We start from the raw sequence: 18,611 nt of genomic DNA on the forward strand, positions 1-18,611 counted from the left end.
TTTCGGTTTGGATTTTTAATGGGAGGGGCGCGGTTCTCAGTAGAGTCCTTGAGGGAACAGGAGGGCTATATTGAGAATACGGCTCTGCTTAGTAAGTTAGGTTCTCTCTCAATATGTGCTCTGGGTGAGAGGAGAAAACTCTACTTCAGGCTGCCCATGTGGAAGTTTCATGCCTCAGAATCAACAAGCCAGAGGTACACATCCGCACACACAAACCAGAGTGTGTCACTGGCCACGGCTGCCCCTTCCAGCGCGAGGGCTCCTCACTCAGTGCTGAGCAGTAACGCTGTCTGAAGGGGAAGGAAGAAAGCAGTGAAGGTGGAAACAGAAACGCTTCCAGTTTTATTTAAAAATGCCTGGACAGGTCTTAAAGTAGCGGGGCAGCCAGCAGAAAATGAGATCTTTATGTCCTTGCCAAAACTCAGAGCCTGAACCAAAAGTCAGTGGGGGGGGAAAGGAAGCTACAAATCACCCATATTTTTTGAGTCAGTGAAAATTTAGAAGAGGAGTTGAAAAGAGGTAAGACCTTGCTCTTTACCTAAACAAAAAAGTCCAAATGACCATTTTTTAAATGACAACTTCCATCCACGGCCTTCGCTGAACGCTGCTGCAGAATGACTCACGCTGTCGGCCAGCCCGTGGGACGGCCAGGGGATCACGAGGCGGAGGCTGGAAGTTGCGGCAGTTCCGTGTAACAGCTGTGGAGGCCGGTTCCGTGCGCCGACCGTGCTGGCAGCTGAAGATCCCAAGATGGTCAACAGCCCACTGTTGCCCTCCGGGGGCTGCTAATCTCCGAGGGAATCAACTCACAAACTGGCCACTGCAACGCACCGTGGCGGCTGGGGGGACAGCTCGGGCCACTGTGCGCACAGGTGCTCCTCTCCATCCAGCCTTCCAAAGGCCTCCTGGGGGACTCAGCCCGAGCACAAAGGTTTCGGAGGCTCATGGACCCAGCTGTTACATCAGAACCATTGGGGACTCCTGAGATTGGGTACGCAGGCCTCTTCCAAAAAACCAAAGAATTAGAATCTCTGGGGATGTAACCTGGACATGTGCCTTAAAAAAATTTCATGCTGGAGGATTCTGGTTGATATCGAGTCAGAACTAAGTAAGAATGAGTCTGCCAGCGGGAGAAGGGGGGGGTGGCACGGTCTGAAAGTTTGTGTCCCACAAAAGGCATATGTTCAAAACCTAACCCTTGAAGATGACGTTCCATTATCAGGACACAGGGCGTTTGGGGGGTGACTAGGTTCTGAGGGTGCAGCCCTCATGAATGGGATCAGTGCCCTTATGAAAGAGGCCCCAGCCCTGGCAGGTGTGGCCCAGTTGGGTGGAACGTCGCCCTGAAGACCGTAGGTTGCAGGTTCAATCCCTGGTCAGGGCACACACCCAGGTTGCAGGTTTGATCCCTGGTTGGGGCACATACAGGAAGGCAACCAATCAATGTTTCCACATTGATGTTTCTCTCTCTCTCTCTCTCTCTCTCTCTTGGAAATGAAAAATATCTCCTCAGATGAGGATTAAAAAAAAAGCCCCAGCGAGATCTCTAGCCCCTTTCACCGTATTAGTGTACAGTGAAAAGTCTGCACTAGAAAGAGGACCCTCACCTGACTTGCTGGCACTGTGATCTTGGACTTCCAGCCTCCAGAACTGTAACAATAAATTGCTGTTCATAAGCCACCCAGTCGGTGGTATTTTGTCACAGCAGCCTGAGGGAACTGAAGCAGAGGGAAAGGGTTTTCCAGGGAGAAGAAAAGCTGTAGCAAAAGCAGGGAACTATGACACAGCCAGTGATTTCTCAGTGGAGGTGGAGGAGACACTGGAGCCAAGCAGAGAAGAGCTGACGCAGGTGGGGCTGGCCAGCCTCTGGGCGGAGAGGGTCTTGCAGGTAAGGTAAAGGAGTCTGCACTCTCCTGTGGGGGAGGAGTCCCAAAAGGTGCCCAAAGGGAGCAGTGGCAAAGTGGTTTTTGATTTCAGAGAGATCATTTTGGTGGATGAATTTGAATGGAGCAAGATGTGAGGTTGGAAAGCCTGCAGATGTTGATGCTATAAATATCTGCCTTTTATTTTTTAGTAGAAGCCTAGAAAACAAACATTAAGCACCCAACTGGGCATGAGATAGTTATTAGAGTGTTTTGCAAACATCGGCTCTTGTTAGTTATACAGTAAAAAGCTAAAGACTTGGCGCCAAGCTGCCTGGGTTCGCACGGTGGCCCCACTTCCTGGCTACGTGACCCCACGTAAGCACTAAATCTCTCTGAGTATCAGTTTCTGCAGCTATACAACGGAGAAAGGAGCCGCCACCATACGGGGGACAGAAAGAATCCGAGTGAACGAATACACGATCTAAGTAGAGTGGCCGGCACGTGAGAAGCGCACCGGCAACGTCCGCCACCCTTGTTAACCACAGCGGCATCGTCACCACGACGTGCTTCCTCTTCCCTTATGGAGAAAAGTTGTAAGAATTCTAGGAATCCCTCTGAATTTGTCTTCAATGCAGAATGCCACTCGCTGTCTTCAAAGCTCTCCGTTTTTACCCAATGCCAGGCTGTCTTTCCTTTTAACATCCCTCCCCCCACCAAATTCACTTGAAATCACCAGAGAAAGTGAAGAAAGCTGTAGTTAGGCTCCTCTGTGAAGCTGAGGAAAAAACTGCTGAGCTCCTGACACCATGGCAGGGACCCAAATAAATATCGCATATCGCAAATCGCAAACTCTGTTTTTGAGAATTCAGGGTGTTTTCTATTATCTCAGCACAGCAGTCTCATAATTAGTTTAAACTTAAATTTTAATGAGGAAAAGGTTTATTGGTTTAAAACAAATTACAGACCATACTGGCATCTTCCTTCAACCACCCTCTCCGCTCTTGATTCCTAAGAGGAGACCACAGCGCGGGGCACGCGCTACCAGAGGGGGCCCCCTGGTGTGGGATGAGTAGACTGTGATGACTGCTCGCAGGGCTTCAACGTCGGAGCACGGGGTGCAGGCAGAATATATTACTAAAGTGACAGTGGTGTGCCACCAAGACTCGTAGCCAGATGGTCTCCATTCCCTGTGGTAACTAAAGAACAGGTACACAAACGCTAGCAGGCAGAACGCAGAAGCCAAATTACCCCAGTGACAGAGAGCTTTCCAACCAGGAGGCTGCAGAGTCTGCCCCCCCCCCCCCGGAGGTGGCAGGGAGGGACTGGGTCACTGGGTTTCAAACACTTTATTTCTAATCCTTGCTTCCCATTATCCCAAGTCCTTCCACTAAAAAGAAAAATTTCCACAAGCTCGCCTTGCTGGTGCATGCCACCGCTGGGTACAGTGCCTTGCACATAGTAGGCATGGGCTTAGCAGCTATTTTGGTGCAGTAGCTTGTAGTAAAGGTTAAGAGGGAAGAATGAGAGTTAAAACTGAGGAAGTTAAAACCTGAAAATGTGGCAAGACAGGCACTCTGGTCTGAGTAAACGCTCTTCGAGACCCTCCCACTACTCCCCTGACGCAGCTGGGCAAGTTCTACCCTAAAAAATAGCAACTTCAGTCTATAGAATAGAACCTCTTCCCTCTACATTCCAATTCACTTTGGTCATCCTAGAATTATGTAAGCCTGACATTCCTTCCCAAGTAGGCCGTTTTGAATAGGCAACGTGTAAAACACTATGTTTTTCCCCATCGGCATTCAAAACCTGAAAACCGTGATTTCATTAGCCCAACTGTCCTTAGTCCTCATAGAACTGGTGTGCAAGGGAGGGGCTCCAGGCCAACTGTGCCCCTCGCTGTGACTTACTGTGGTCATGCACTCTTCAATCACAGCAGTGAGTGATTTGCCATCATCCTCCAACAAAGGCAACTGTACCGAATAATCCCCCACAAATTTTACATCAATTTCAATCTTTAGACATTCACGAATAAGCTGTCAGCTTCTTTCCTAATATATGAAACAACGGCCACTCCCTCCAGTGCCACTTCCACTTGCTCCTCCACGTGACTGAGCCAACTGCTAACCTCGTGTTCATTTGTGTATTTATCAAATATGAGAGGGAGCCGACCATACGCCAGGTACTGCTGTGCACACAGTAATACATAAAAACGACTCTCGCAGAACCTCTAGGTCAGTGGGATAGGCAAACTGAAACAAGTGCAGGTAAGGAAAACAACATGGGATTTTGACTGGGGGCCATTGGGAAAAGTGTCCCTTGCGCCCAGAAGTCACATCAGAACTGACATCTGACAAAACAGTAGGAGAGACCAGACTACAGAGAGCAAGGGCTGGGAGCAGAATGGACTCCAGGCAGGAGAACGGCATGGGCAAAGCCCAACGGCAGGAGGAGGTTCAGAGGAACTCAAAGCAGGCCAGTGCACGGTGCCGAGAGAAGAGTACGTGACATGAGACCAGGCGGGTGGGTGGGCCAGACCACTGGGGCCCTGCTTGGTCTTTAGTCGCTGTCTGGAGGACAACTGAAGGGCATTAGACTGGGACACAGCCACTCTCCATTCACCCAAAGCCTATTTGCTGAGCACTGGTATGCCAGGAACGCTCCAAGGACCCGGGAAATCAGGAATGAAGAAAACAGACAAACACCCTTGCCCTCCATGGAGTTTACACTCTGGCGAGAGAAAACAGAGAGTAAACAAGTATAAGGACACAGTGGAGACGAGGCTCCAAGCTCAGTAAAGGGCCTGCAGACAGGAGAAGAGGTTACTATTTAAGCAGGGCAGGTTAAAGAAGGTCTCACGGACAAGATGACATTGGAAAGAGACCTGGAGGAGGTGATGTGGCCACTGCGTGTGCAAAGGCTGCAAGGCAAAAGCTTGCTGAGCCCGCGAGGGATCACAGAGGCCGATGAGGAGAGTGTAGGAGACAAGCAGGGAGGGGGCAGGTCCCACGGGGTCTTGCAGGTAAAACACCATCCTTTACCCCTGAGACAGGAAACCTCTGGGGCAGGGGGGAAGGTTTACAGAGAAGGGATGCGATCTGTCTCCTCTTTAAAAACGATTCCTCAAGATGATGTGCTGAACATAGACTGAGGAGGGGAGGGGAGGGAGGGGGGCGGGGTGAACCAGTTGTAAGGCCACGGCTGTGATTCAGGGGAAAGTTAACAGTGCACCCAGTGAATAGTAGTCGCATTCCGGGCAAAGTTTTAAGGTACAGTCAACAGGACACGCGAATGGCTGGGAGGTTTGGTACGAGAGAAAGAGAAGGGTTAAGCATGACCCCAAGGTTTCTGCCTGAGCAACTAGAAGAAAGTACCGATCCCAACTGATGCTGAGAACACCTGGAGAGACGCAGGTCTGAGGGTGAAAATGAGGTTTTCGGACATGTCAGGTTTGAGACGCCTGATGGAAATCCAGCTGGGGGTGCCAGTAGATCGGTTTGTCTGGGTGGTCGAGTGTATCCACAGATTACACCTAGACATACGAGTCTGGAATCAGGGGCAGGAAGTAAAGGCTGAAGACGTAAATTAGGAAGTAGTGCAGAGACGTCATTAAAGCCATGAGCCCACTCACTGGAGGAAGTCGGTGGGAAGGAGGGAGGTCGGGGAACTGGGACACTCCAGTATCAGCAGGTTGGGAGACGAAGAGGAACAACCGTCTGGACTGACGATGACTGGCCTGTGCGGTCACAGGACACACGCTGTGAGAAAACTCCACTGGCCGCAGCACGTAAAACAGCCTGGATGGGAGCAAGACTTACCACAGGAGGACCCCAGTGCAGGCAGCTGTGACACTGTCCACAGGCCGGAGACCTGGGCCTGTGAAGGATCTCTGCCTGGGACAATGTCCCTTACAGGAGAGTCCAAAAACACCCACAAGCAACCTACATCTTGGGGGGAAATCTGAGCCTGCTACATTGCCTAGGGCTTTGTAAAAACACAACCTAAGATTCCTATCCTTTGCAACTTCATAAACGCCACCCCTGCTGACTGGGTCTTTTGTCAATCATATTCCTGTAACATTTTGACAGCTATGCAGAAACTAGTGCCCAGCCCAGCTGACAGAAGTCAGTACAGAGGATCTGGTGATCAAGATGCGGGGCTTACTCAAGGGATCATATTGCCAGGCTTTGTGAGTGGTCTAGAACACACGGAAGGGAGGGGGAGGAATCAAAGATGACTCCCAGGTTTCTGGCTTGCAACACTGGATGGCTGATGTTGCCATTCAATTATTCAAGGAGTACTGGAAGAGGACCCAGGCGGGAAAACATTGTTAAGTTCAGTCTTGAACATGCAGAAGTGCTGAGAAGGCAGCTGGGACTGGAGCTCAGAAAAGAAATGGATCAAAGAGATCTGTTTGGAAGTCACCTGCCTATAGAGTGAAATACTGGAAAAGACAGCCTAGGAAAGACTCTAGTAGGAAGAGAAAATGGCCTAGGAGCGAGCCATTTAGACGCTGGCATATTCATTAGCTACGTTGGATAAAATGAACCTGCGAAGGAGGCTAAGATAGAGTAGCTAAAGAGGAGAGAGAAACCAAGAGGGTGCAGGGTCAAAGGCCGTGCAAGACAGGGTTTCAGGCAGGAGAAATGAAGCAGCCGCTCTCCTCACTGACAGTCCCTATGTTTTAAAATATGCCTTTAACTGATGGCAGATCTTCTTTGTTTTGCCAGCAGATCTGCCGGTCCTATTGATTTTTACCAAAGCTTTCTATGAATATAATTAATAAAAACCATTGTATCATAATTTTATCATTTGTTAACATCTTTCTAATAAGCGACCCCCAAATTGTTTAATTTTAAGACAGCAAGGCTGATAAACATGCCTTGGATAAAACTAGTTACGGCACTGAAATTTTGGAAAGACCACAAAACTGGAGGCTGGCATAGCCCTGGTTTTACCTTTATCTAGACCTGGGGAAGAACCTTGCGAGTTCTGGTTTCACCATCTGTTCAGTGCTGGGGTGGGGTCGGGGGGATGCAGAGACTAGGATGGGAGGAAGTAAAGTTGTCGATCTGTAACATCCCTTCTCCACACAATGCTAGAGTTTGTAAATAATTTTGTAGAAATACAGGGGTAAATGTGTGTGTTTATTTTTTTAAAATAAGATTTTATTTATTTTTAGAGAAAGGAGAAGGGAAGGAGAAAGACAGAGAAACATCAATGAGAGAGAGAAACATCAATTGGTTGCCTCTCACACACCTCCAACCGGGGACAGGGCCCGCAACCCAGGCATGTGCCCCAACCGGGAATGAACCAGCGACTCTTCGGTGTGCAGGAGGACCCTGAACCCACTGAGCCACACCAGTCAGGGCAAATGTGTGTATTTATGTCACACATTTTCAACAGCGGCCTCTATACGGCCACAAAATGAGTAACTACTTCAAGCCGTTTGGTTTGGCCATTTCTCAGACCACCCAAATACTCTGACAGCTGTGAAGCCTATTTCTTAATGGAAGATGCTGAACGAGCATTCACTGGTTCCCTAACATGGAGCAAGATTCCAAACACTGGTTTGTTTCTTATAAATGCTTATATGTTCTTAAGAATTTAATACTAATTCAAGATGAGAACACTTCCTTTTCCACCCAAAAGCAGTTAATTTTAAATGGTAATCAAACTGTTAATTTAAAATTAAATTTAAAATAAGAGTCCTGTTAATTTCCCAATAATGATATGTGGGTTATGGCAGAGGTAGAATAAACATTCACTGAGTGAGTGAATGAAAGGACCATATTTTGTTGAGCAGAGATATTCTGCTGAAAAATTACGTTTAAACATAGCCGAATCACCATAGTCTCCAATTCTAATATTTGTGACTCATATAAACTATTTCCACTGTTCACAGTTGCAGAGATAAGATCCAATTCTGTTCAAAGCAAAACATGCATAAAATGTGTAGGAATGCAAAGTAAAAAAGATTTACTATTTGCGTCAGGCATAATAAAAAAGGAAGCCTGCACTAACAAACTATTACAGTGCGCTCCTCCAGCAGTCCTCTCTTTTCCAAAGGGGAGACCGCAAACTGCAAGACGTACCAAAGCCTATATGTGTTATGTTTTTCCCATACATACATATCCACGATAAAGTTTAATTTATAAATTAGGCACAGTAGAAGATTAACAACCATAATTAACAAAACAGAAAAATTACAATACACTGTAATAAAAGTTATGTGAATGTGTTCTCTCTCCCTTGCTCTCAGACCATCTTATTGTATTGTACTCACTGTCCCACTAAAGGAAGCACTTTACGGCCTCTCTGCGGAGTTCGCAGATTGCCCGCATCCCCGCTCTTGTGCTCCGGGGCCGTGGCGAAGTGAAACAAGGGCGGCTGAACAGAAGCGCTGCAGCACCATGAGAGCTCATCTACTAAGTGACTGGCGGGCAGACAGCACACACAGCAGGAATACGTGAGACAAAGGGGGGGTTCACGTCCCAGGCAGGCGTGGAACAGCACGAGACTTCCTCGCCCCACTCACAACTGTGCCCAATTCAAAACGAGTGAATTGTTCATTGGAATTTTCCCTTCATCTTTTCAGACCACGGTTGATCTCTGGTAACTGAAACCGCAGAAAGCGCAACGGCAGATAATGTGGAGCTACGGTACTTTTCTTTTGCTTATGAAGTATTTGCTTTCTCCATGCCCGATTCTGGAGGGACTCCTCAGAGTATTCCTTGAGTCTTGAGAGATCGTAGGGACTGGCTTCCAGATAAGTTATGTTCACCACCCCAATTACATTATTGGTCAGTTTCACGGAGTAAGAGTACAAAGCAAACAAAAAAGCTCAGAAAAGCTTCATAAAATGGGACGAAAGTGAGAGTGGGGCTGTTTCGCTTTGTCCACAAATCAGACCTTGTCTCTGTAAGTCCCTTTCAACTCCGCTGTGCTCTACAAACCATTGAGTCCCTGGTGTCTCTCTACCTTCTGACTTTTCACGCTGTGCCCTTGTTTCGGCAGTCACAATGTATAGAGAGCCTTTGCACAGAAACTTCTTCTCACAACTGCCAATGGCCAAATACTGCCCATCGTTAAAGGCCCAAACATCATCATACCCGTGAAGCTTTCTTAGAACTCCACACCCAAACGAAACCTTATCTTTTCCTAAACAGCAGGAGGGAGCGGTTCACCTATGCCTCTTTCTCATATTTATGCTACTTCCTTATACTTTTTATAGTGTACATACATGTGTACAGACATACGTATTATAGATACCTGGGTAGGTAGGTAGATAGGTAAATAGATAGAATTTTTACTTATTTACTTACATTTTAAACTTCTCCTTATGCATGGACTAGGTGTCAACTAATATTTGCTTCCCCCAGGAAGCCAAACTCAGTGTCTTGCAAAGAGTAAGCAATCATTAAATAAAAATGAGTTCTTATCATGTACTGCTTTGTACATAACTTGATAATTAAATGAATAAAATCACATGCCATGCATGCTAAAGACACCAAGAACTAAGTCATCGGTTACATAAATAGACGTTTGGCTTTTCTAACCTCTGCTCTCTATTATACAGCAATCTTACAGAGGAAATGATTTAACAAACTCCCCAACTCACAGTTAAGTGTCCTTCATGGTGGTCTGGGAAATGAATGAATAAATACTCTGTGGCCACCAGCTGCATTATGGAGTCACCTAGGAATTCCATCCTCTGGTTGTGGCCTCTGAATAAAGAAACACCAGTGTAAAGAGATCAATAAGTATTTATAGATTTCAAAAAAAAAAACCATTAATTTTTAAAAAGATGCTATTTTAAAAGGCAATGTACTTGTTCATCTTGCTTTAAAGCACCAAACTAAATAGAATCCCCAAGACTATGTTGAGTTTCAGAAAGGAGGGGCGCGAGTGCTGTCGGAGGACTACACAACTGCTAAACGAAGAAAACGAAGAAAACGAAGCCCGGCACGCGGCGCCGGGTCAGAGGCGGAGGAGTGCCCGCTCACAGAAAACGTGCAGAGCGGACAGCAACCCGACACACGGGCTCCACGCAGACAGAACAAAGCAAGAAGGTCCAAGGGTTTTCCTTGCCACATCTGTACTTCTCTATTGAAATACAGGGTGGGCAGAAGTAGCCGTGGGTACTCAAAACAGGGTTTATTCTTGTACTATTATTTATTAACTTGCATTTTCTCCTGCGAACAACTTTTGCCCACCCCTGTATATACCCCATTAATCAAATCTGGAATCTAGCTTAAGAACACTAAAAAAAACTAAGACGAGATTCTTTAATGTTTACAGTGTAGAGAAATACTTGTGAATATTTGATTTGAGGGAAGGAAGCCAAAAACTGAATAAAAAACAGCATGCAGAGAAACCGCATTCTGGTTATTTATTTTCTTCATTATTATGGGAGCTCATCTGCAAATCGCTCATCTAGAGTTGGGGGTCGGAGGGCCAACCTCAGCCCATGGCTGCTTCTGGAAACGAAGTTTAACTGGGGCCCAGACGTGTCTGTGCATTTACATGGTGTCTACGGCTACTTTCACGCTACGATGGCAGAATCAAGTCACTGCGACAGAGACCAACCACATGGCCTGTAAAGCCCCAAATGTTTGGTATCTGTCCCTTCACAGAAAAAGTTTCTACTTCCTACACTTTTCTTACAGTTTATGAAGAAATCAGATGCATGATAATGAAACCAAAACGAAATGGGTTGGAGCACAGCCCCTGGCCAGCGCCTGGCTACCACCCATCTCGCGATTGCCTAGGAATACGTCTGAAATCCCAATCCCCTTGACGGGCACACAGCAAAGATTTGGGCCCGCCCGTTTGAAGGGTCGCTATGGGACTATGTGGGTACTTTTAAACTCACAGGGTCAGATGGTTAAACCCCACAGTTCGCAGTGTGAATGCTCTTGCCAGAAGCCGAACGTGAGTAAACATCACTCCAATGGCTTCTTCAAACTCAGTGAGTTTCTGTAGAACTGGAGAAGTCTCAATAAGTTGTCGGTCAGTATTCGGCTCTTGTAGCTAGAGGAAAAGGGAAATAAATAAAAATCTTGTACAGTTCTTGGTTACAAGAGCAATTATCAATTCTAGGATAGTGTTTTATAAATTCCTTCTACCATGGGTGGCAATTTCTCAAAGGCCAATGAAACATGGAAGCTTCTTTCTCATCCCTTAGAATGGCAAACAAACCTAGTATTTAAGGAAGGTTCAAATAATATTTTCCAATCTTCTATCAAATTTCAAGGCCAAGTGCTGTACACAGATTGTTCAAAACCCCGAGTACTGTACTAGCTGTCCGAGAAGAGGCAAGCTGAAGATCTGCTGGTGGAGAACATGTATCTCAGGTAATGCCGCGGTTCTGGAACGTCAGTGTCCGTCAGAACCCTTGCAGGGCTTGGTAAACGCACAGGGCCAGGCCCTGGCCCCCGAGCTTCTGATTCTGTGTGTCTGGAGTAAGGACCAAGGACTGGCCTTCCTGCTAAGTCCCCTGGTGACGCAGATGCTGCGGGTCTGCGGGCTGCCCTTCAGAAGCACTGCATTACAGTAACTTGACAGCTGCGCATGTCTGCTAGGGACCAACCCAGTTTGGCAAATGAGCATCATTGAAACTGGATTCAGCTTGCAATGGAGAGTATTGTACCATTAGGCAGGTGCTCAACATACTAATGAGCCTTTAACAACTGGCAGAGAACAAATATAAAAAGAGTAATTGAAATAATCATTTCTAACAACTGTGGGCCATTTTATATTAATAAAATATTCCTAAAGTGCATTGAATTAATGCCATTTATTACTATAAGGCCTCTCATGAAAGAGTTCAGTCACTAGCGATTATTCTGATTACATATAACATATATATGTATATAACAATATGTACATATGAGTGTATATGTATACATATATACACACGTATGTATATTTCCAAGGTAAAATAGAAATAAGAGCAAAGAACAGTAAGAATTTTTAAACCAACTGGGGAAAAGGATATCACCACGTGTAGACCTTTTAAGAGCTAAACTCTTGACTGAAAAGTTATCACACTGCACTGAAGTTTTCATGTGTAATACGTTTCATGAAATCTGAGTCAAAGTCTTCGGTTTCTAAGGTCCAAATCAGGTTACCATTTAGCAACGCTAATTCAGTATTTGTTCCACCTCCCAACGAGCCCAGACTCGCTTCCCCAGTTTCTCTGTAAGAGCGGCCAGGTGGACATCCTAGAGTCAACACAAGCTTTGAACACCGCTTCCTGGGAGAAGAGGAGGGACCACACTGCACCCACACACACAGTGCTTCCTGCCGTGTAAGGAAGACGCCCTGGTCCCGCCCCACCCAGACCACAGAGATGCACCGTATGGGATCCTTTTACTCCTTGTGCCAAACTTCTCCCGTTCGAACACCCAGCTCACAGTCATAATGCTACTGAAGGGAATCTAAGGAAAACAGCAGGAGGGGAGAGAAGGCAAACTAAAGCAGCACCAATGCCAGGAGCTCCAGCGCACTGCAGCCCGAGGCCACACTCACCTGCAGCGGGTGGAGAGGGTAATTGAGCCAGACTTCGCGCAGGTCCTGGAAAATGGAGTGGTGCCTTTAATGCTCAAGGGAGCCATTTAACACGCTCTAGAGTACTAAATAAAATGCCATTATGTGAAATACGGAACTATTTCAGATGCTGACTCCACTTATTGCAAATTCAATAGTGCTAGCAAACTAATTTTTTTTAAAGTGTACTCACCACTCAAACTGCCTATAGTGACTCTAATTAGCCTATTAAGCTGGGGAGGAAGAGAGCCACCCCCGGCCCCAGGAGTCAAAGACACCTTCTAAAACTAAGTTACACATTTGCTTAACCTAATACAATGGATCAAGTTGCGGCTTTAATCATATTTTTCAGTTTACCATTCCCCAGAAATGCGCATCAGCTGTGCCTTTGTAACTAAAACTCATCTCAGACGTCCTTCACTTCAGGCACCCATTCATTATCATGAGCTGTTTTAAGGGGAGTGAAAACATCCCATACCTAGTCCCTAAACTCTTAGAGCAATAAGCCCGCACTTTTTACTGGGAGTCACTACAAATGTTTGCTTAAAAAATGGGAGGGAGTGAATTTTATAGAGAAGTCCAGTGCATTATTTTATCCATTGAGTTAAATCTAAAGGCAGTTATAATTGGAACTTCCTGTGGATTAAAGTGTTTCTCCCTCAGTTTTATACCCTAGGGGGCCTCCAAAGGAATCGACTTTCTGGCCCTGATGCTAGGTTTTTGAAATAAATAACAAGAGTTTTTTTTTTCTTAAAGAAGAAAAATATTTGTTAAATGCAGGGGTAGGGAGAAGCAGAGAAAAATGCACCACCACTGGGGACACACAGTAACGAAGGGAGATGAAATGCCTGACACTCTCATGTGACTTGCATCTTAATGAAACACACTTAGGTGGTGTTTTTACTGGCCAATATTTAAAAAGTGCTTAAATACCAAGCTGTTCTTTTAAAGCATTTTCAAGGACTTCTCTTAACCAACTGAACAACCTTTCCCTTGAATTCTCTGTGGCATGAATTACACCGAATGTCACTCCCTTCTTGCGACTTTCTCTTGTTCTCTCAATACTTTTTCTTCCTCCTGCACCCAAAGGAACACCTACCAGACTTCAGCCTCTGTCCTGACCTCTTCACTACCTGCCCCTCTGGAGAGCTCCCCACTCCCACTACTTGAGCTATAGCCTCCATCTGGAGGACTTGCTCATCTCTGCCGCAGTTTGGACCTCTCATTCAAGCCCCAAGTCCTAATTCTCCGTGCCTTAATGAGCATCTTTTACCTCACACCCAAGTGACCAAATAATAACTTCTCACCTTTCCTTAAACCAGGAGTACAGTGGCAGTCACGTCCCCTCTCTGAGCCTCCCTTTCCTCGAGCATGAGAAAAGCTAATCACAGTACCTACTGCGAAGCGTCCTCTGATGCCTCGATGAGCAGGAACTCGAAGCGCTAAACCAGTGCTGGTACACGGAAAACACTACTATTAACACTGCGGACATTAACAGTAAGTGGCTATCTCTTCCAACCAACTCCAATCTCCAAGGCTCAAAGTTCTCAGGGACTCCCTGATCCATCTCTCTCCCGTGTGTTTTACACTCACAAACACTGTGACCTCTCCTGTGATGTCTGCTGCCACCCACCTTGGGGTAAGAGCTCAATGTATGACTCGCGAGGAGACCCTTTCAACTGCGTCCGCCTCCTTCTTGTGCCCTGCACGTGGCCGTAAGGCCCTGCTGCACCTCGGTGTCGGAGAAAAGTTCCTGGACAGGACCTAGACTGTTCTGCCCTGCATTCGCTTCTAGGCAAAGCTTCCACCTTCAGTTTGCTCTTATGGAAAATGTTCACTGACTCTTGGGACATTTGTCCGCGCACATTTTTATTGAATACCTGTTATGTATTAGCTTACCAAGATGAGCAGACACTATCCCTGTCCTCAAAGAAGCCTAGTGTGAAGAATAAAGGCAAGTAAGTACAATTTAATAAACTCTGATAAGTTCTGTAATAGTGACATACACTAAGTGCTAGGGAAACGCTGGCTGGGGGTGTCAGACAGCGCTTTAAGAGAAGCTGACTCTTCAGATGTATTCAGAAGCACCTGAGAAATTAAGGAAATAGCAGAGCGAGAGAACTAAAAACAGGGCGCCATAAATACACAAACAAGTCTGAAAGCACTCAGGCACAGAAGGGCAAGTGGCAGAGCACAGAGGGTCTCAGAGCTGTGCCGTTGCACACCTGTCCGAGCCCACGGGATGTGCCACACCGCGAGCGAACCCGGACGTGAACTGCGGGGTCTGCGGCATTGTGTGGGCCGGCGTTCATGGACTCTTAACAAATGTGCCACCGTGGTCGGGGATCTTGAAAACATGGGGGAGGCTGTGCCTGTGTGGGGGCAAAGACTACACGGTAAATGTGGAGCCTTCCTCTCAATTTTACTGTGCACATAAAACTGCTCTTTAAAAAACTTTTAAATTAAATAAAAAGGTAATTCCTAGACTGGCACAGAGGGAGTAATGAGAAGGGAGATGGGAAAAACCGGTGGGAGTCGAATTACGAGCACTGTTAGATGCCGTGTTGTGCAGTGTGCAGTACAGCCTGTGGCGGGCAGTGAAGAAATCAAAGATCTGAGGCCAGAAAGACCCGCATCAAATCTGTGCATTAAAAAGAAGGCGGCGCGACACGCCGCAGGGATGATGACTGGAATGGGGGGAACGGCCACCAGCTCCACATTCAGGCGGGCAGGCGGCAGGGAGGGCACGCGGTACAGCAGCAGAAGGGCCAGGGGGAACCAGCTCAAGCGGCGTGAGGCACAGAGCCGACAGGAGTTCGCCACTGAGTGGGGGCAGGGGGAAAAAGGCTTCGGGATAAAAAAAAATCCTAAGGATTCTGGTTTAGATCGTAAAAATAAAGGAGAAGCCCGTTTTGAGGCGAAGTGGTATTTATGAAACACCTGCATGACCCTGCCCGGTGGCAATTTGAAGACACTTTTTCCAGTTTCTAGATGCAGGGACAGATATGTAAAAACAAAAAAAGGATGGGGAGTGGGAGAACAGGAAAGTTTTCACAGTCATGGCCCCTTCTCGTCCTCAGGGGGCCCTTGGGGTGATCCAATTGGCACAGTGGCCCTGAATGTACTGGGCGCACGCGATGGGTACACAAGCCGGGAACACAGAACCGACACGGGCTCTCTGGGGCTGAGAGTACAAGCCAGTTCAGGCTGAGAAAGAGAAAAGGGCCCGGCTATCACAGGGCTGGGAGAACGACACGGATGAAGCCGGCTGCAAGGTCACTGGGAAACCAGGGTCCCCTCGAGGTCGGGCAGCAGCTGTAAACTGCCAGGCGGCCCCTCTTTGGGGGTTACCGCCTTCCTGCCAGCGCTGCCCTCCGACTGGCTTCACCTCGTCTTACCCCTAAACAAAGATCACTGGAGACACTCGATTGCTAAACTGCCCTCAGCTCCTGACAGCGCCCAGCCCCAAATTAATCCCTTCCTGCTTCTAACCCAGCCTCAGACAAGGCAACCAACCCAGAACAGATCCCCGGCCCTGGTCAGCATCAGTCAGCACCAGCCCCTGCTCGCAAGAACAGCCGCTTCCCTCTTGGAGTGCCCGCCCTCCCTCCCTGCGTGGAGTCAATAATTCTTTGTTGGCTTACAGGTCTGTCCCTGGCTGTGCTGGGCTGATTAGACTTTCACAATACCATTACTCAAAAAAAAGTACAAAGGTTCGCCAACGTCTCTCACATGCTAACGACTAATAGATGTAAACCAATATGCAGATGTCAGATGAGTTAGGATGTCCGGGCGAGCACACTGGAACACGATGAAGTGGAAAGCCTGCCCTCGCTAAGCCCTGCGTCGTTTCAGGAAAGGCACACTCAAATGACTGCTGCATCGCAGCTCTGCCACTTGTAATACAATGTTCAGACTCCGCTTTTTCATTCAGTCATTTATTCACTTCATTCCTTTAACAAGTATTTATTAAATACTGCACATCCCAGCATTGCACTCAGTACTGGAAATAGAAGATAAACTTGCTAAGTAGACGAGTGGGAGAGAAGCAGTTTAAAGAGAGAAAAGAATCTAAACAAAAAGTGATGCAATTAAGAACACAAGGTGTAAGGCTGCATTTAACTCAGGAGAACAGGGGCGGAGTGGATGGGGAGTACAGATAAGATGGGAGAGGAGGTAGAGAACAGGTAGGGGAGGGGACAAGGTCAAGGTGTAGGGGCGCACAGAGGCAAGGCTGCAAGAAGGAAACAAAGTAAAGAGGTTACTGAAATTGCCAACAAAGGAGAAAGGCAAGAACAAAGATATTTTCAGATGTGAGAAAAGGACTTAAAACACATGCCATCTGCTGCGGACATAAATCAAGATGTACACGTGTTTATGGGCACAGGACAAATCGGGGGACAGGAACATCTGCAGATAATACCCCGTCAGGAGGAAATTCAAACATATAAAATCATCACATATCTATAAAAACAGACTTTTAAAAAATCGCACCCCCAGGCATGAATATCCTTCAGGTCCCGTATTTCAAAACTATTGACTCTTGTTTTTGAGCTACCCTAAGTAACACAGTAATAACATCTGACAGCCACTTAAGCTGAAGGTTGCACAAAAGCTTAAAGCACTGGCTTCCTATGTTCTTTATTGTTCCGTGAGGGCTATTTCATTCAATTATAATGACATTTCAATTTGGAATACAGAGCTGCCTCTCCCTTTAAATGTTAAATTGACTTGTTTTGGTACAAAAAGCATCCAGTGTACTCTATTACATGCAGGATTAAAAAGGTAGCTCTAGCAACATTCATAGCTTAATACTTTAGTAACAACAGAAACTATTTCGGAATCTATCATTTTTTCTTAAACTATAATTTGCCTTTTTAAAAAAAGCACTTCCATACTCTGTATTCATGACCCTACCAGAAGCTCCCTATGGACTGACTTTCTTAAATACACATTTATCTAGTCTGCTTAATTTACATAAAAACAAATCCTAAAAGGAGAAGCCAAGAGGCTAGAGCTTCAACTAAGCCTGCATGGGGTAGGTACCCCATGACGATAAAACAGAAAAATCATAATTAACTCCGAGATACTTCAAAATAAGGCAAAGCCCTACTCTATTTGTATTCACATTCCATTCACAAGCGACTGGGAGGGAAGACAGTAGGAGACAAGCTCCTTGTGTGAATGTCCACAGACCTCTCCCATCTGCAACAGAGCCGGAGGAGCTATTTTTGGTGCACCTGCTCTCCTACACTCTCTTTAAAACACAAAGACTAGCTGGTAGAAAACCGTCTGTAATGACGTGTAACCGAGAACCAAATGAGTCGAGATAAATACCGGGTCGTTAAAGAGTAAGCGTCCAAATAACTGTTTGGCTTCCTCCAGGCTTCCCTCCAAGTACACCGCTCCTACGTGAGAGGAAGAGCAGGCCCACAGGAAGGCTGCATTAATATTCAGAGAAAATCACATCCCAGTAAAAAACAGACAAGCCAGAACCCACTCCCAGACATTACCAACAAGATCAGAAGCACCTGTTTAAAGGTAGCACTTTTTGCAGTTTTGGTTATGTTTTGTATTATAAATAAGACTGAAATACAAAATGCGATGTACTGAAATCTAATATAATATTGTAAGTAAAAGAGGACAAATATGAACTATCATATAAGCAATGGGTATACAACTTACTGTGCACAAATACCTGACTTGACAAAAATGGTATGTTTTATTTTCTATATTTACAGTCTATGGTTAAGACCACAGATAAAACCTGAGTTCAGACCAATGAAGGTTTCTACAAATAAAAATCAGGACCAACTTTACCTTTAATTTGAAATAATTATTTAAAAATTTTTAAATAATTAAGCACTGTACACATGTTTGCTATTAGTTATAACCAGTAAGTACTACAGCAACATTTTACTTGCATATCCAATAACTCTGGAGCAGGGTAATCATGTTCTTGCAATCATATTTTTATATCTGCCTTCAGAAAGGCCATTTTCATATAAAATATTAAGGCACTTAATCACTAGAGCTTTTGGTGACCAAATACAGGTATCATCTATCAATATTTGCAGTAACAACAGCGGCAGCAGTAGGCCAGACCCCGGGCTGGGTCTCCAATCTCAAGGAGATGACGGAGGGGCAGCGAGGATGGGGCTTGCATCTAAGTGACTCTGCTGCCAAGGAAACTGAATG

General features: G+C 46.1%; 1 protein-coding gene across 9 annotated transcripts in view; it reads right to left on the reverse strand.

Moving 5' to 3' along the window:
• Positions 1-18,611, reverse strand: part of DROSHA (drosha ribonuclease III) — a 105,999-nt gene that overhangs the window by 11,027 nt on the left and 76,361 nt on the right. For all 9 annotated transcript variants that reach the window (XM_053914067.1, XM_053914062.1, XM_071219754.1 and 6 more), the window contains 4 exons: positions 17,751-17,821; positions 12,396-12,440; positions 10,738-10,895; positions 9,484-9,589 (listed from right to left, as the gene is read on the reverse strand). In XM_053914067.1, coding sequence (XP_053770042.1) covers positions 9,484-9,589; positions 10,738-10,895; positions 12,396-12,440; positions 17,751-17,821 — 380 coding nt within the window. The remainder of the gene's footprint in view (positions 1-9,483; positions 9,590-10,737; positions 10,896-12,395; positions 12,441-17,750; positions 17,822-18,611) is intronic.

Source organism: Desmodus rotundus, chromosome 1, assembly GCF_022682495.2.
Source record: "Desmodus rotundus isolate HL8 chromosome 1, HLdesRot8A.1, whole genome shotgun sequence".
In the NCBI taxonomy this organism is placed as follows: Eukaryota; Metazoa; Chordata; class Mammalia; order Chiroptera; family Phyllostomidae; genus Desmodus; species Desmodus rotundus.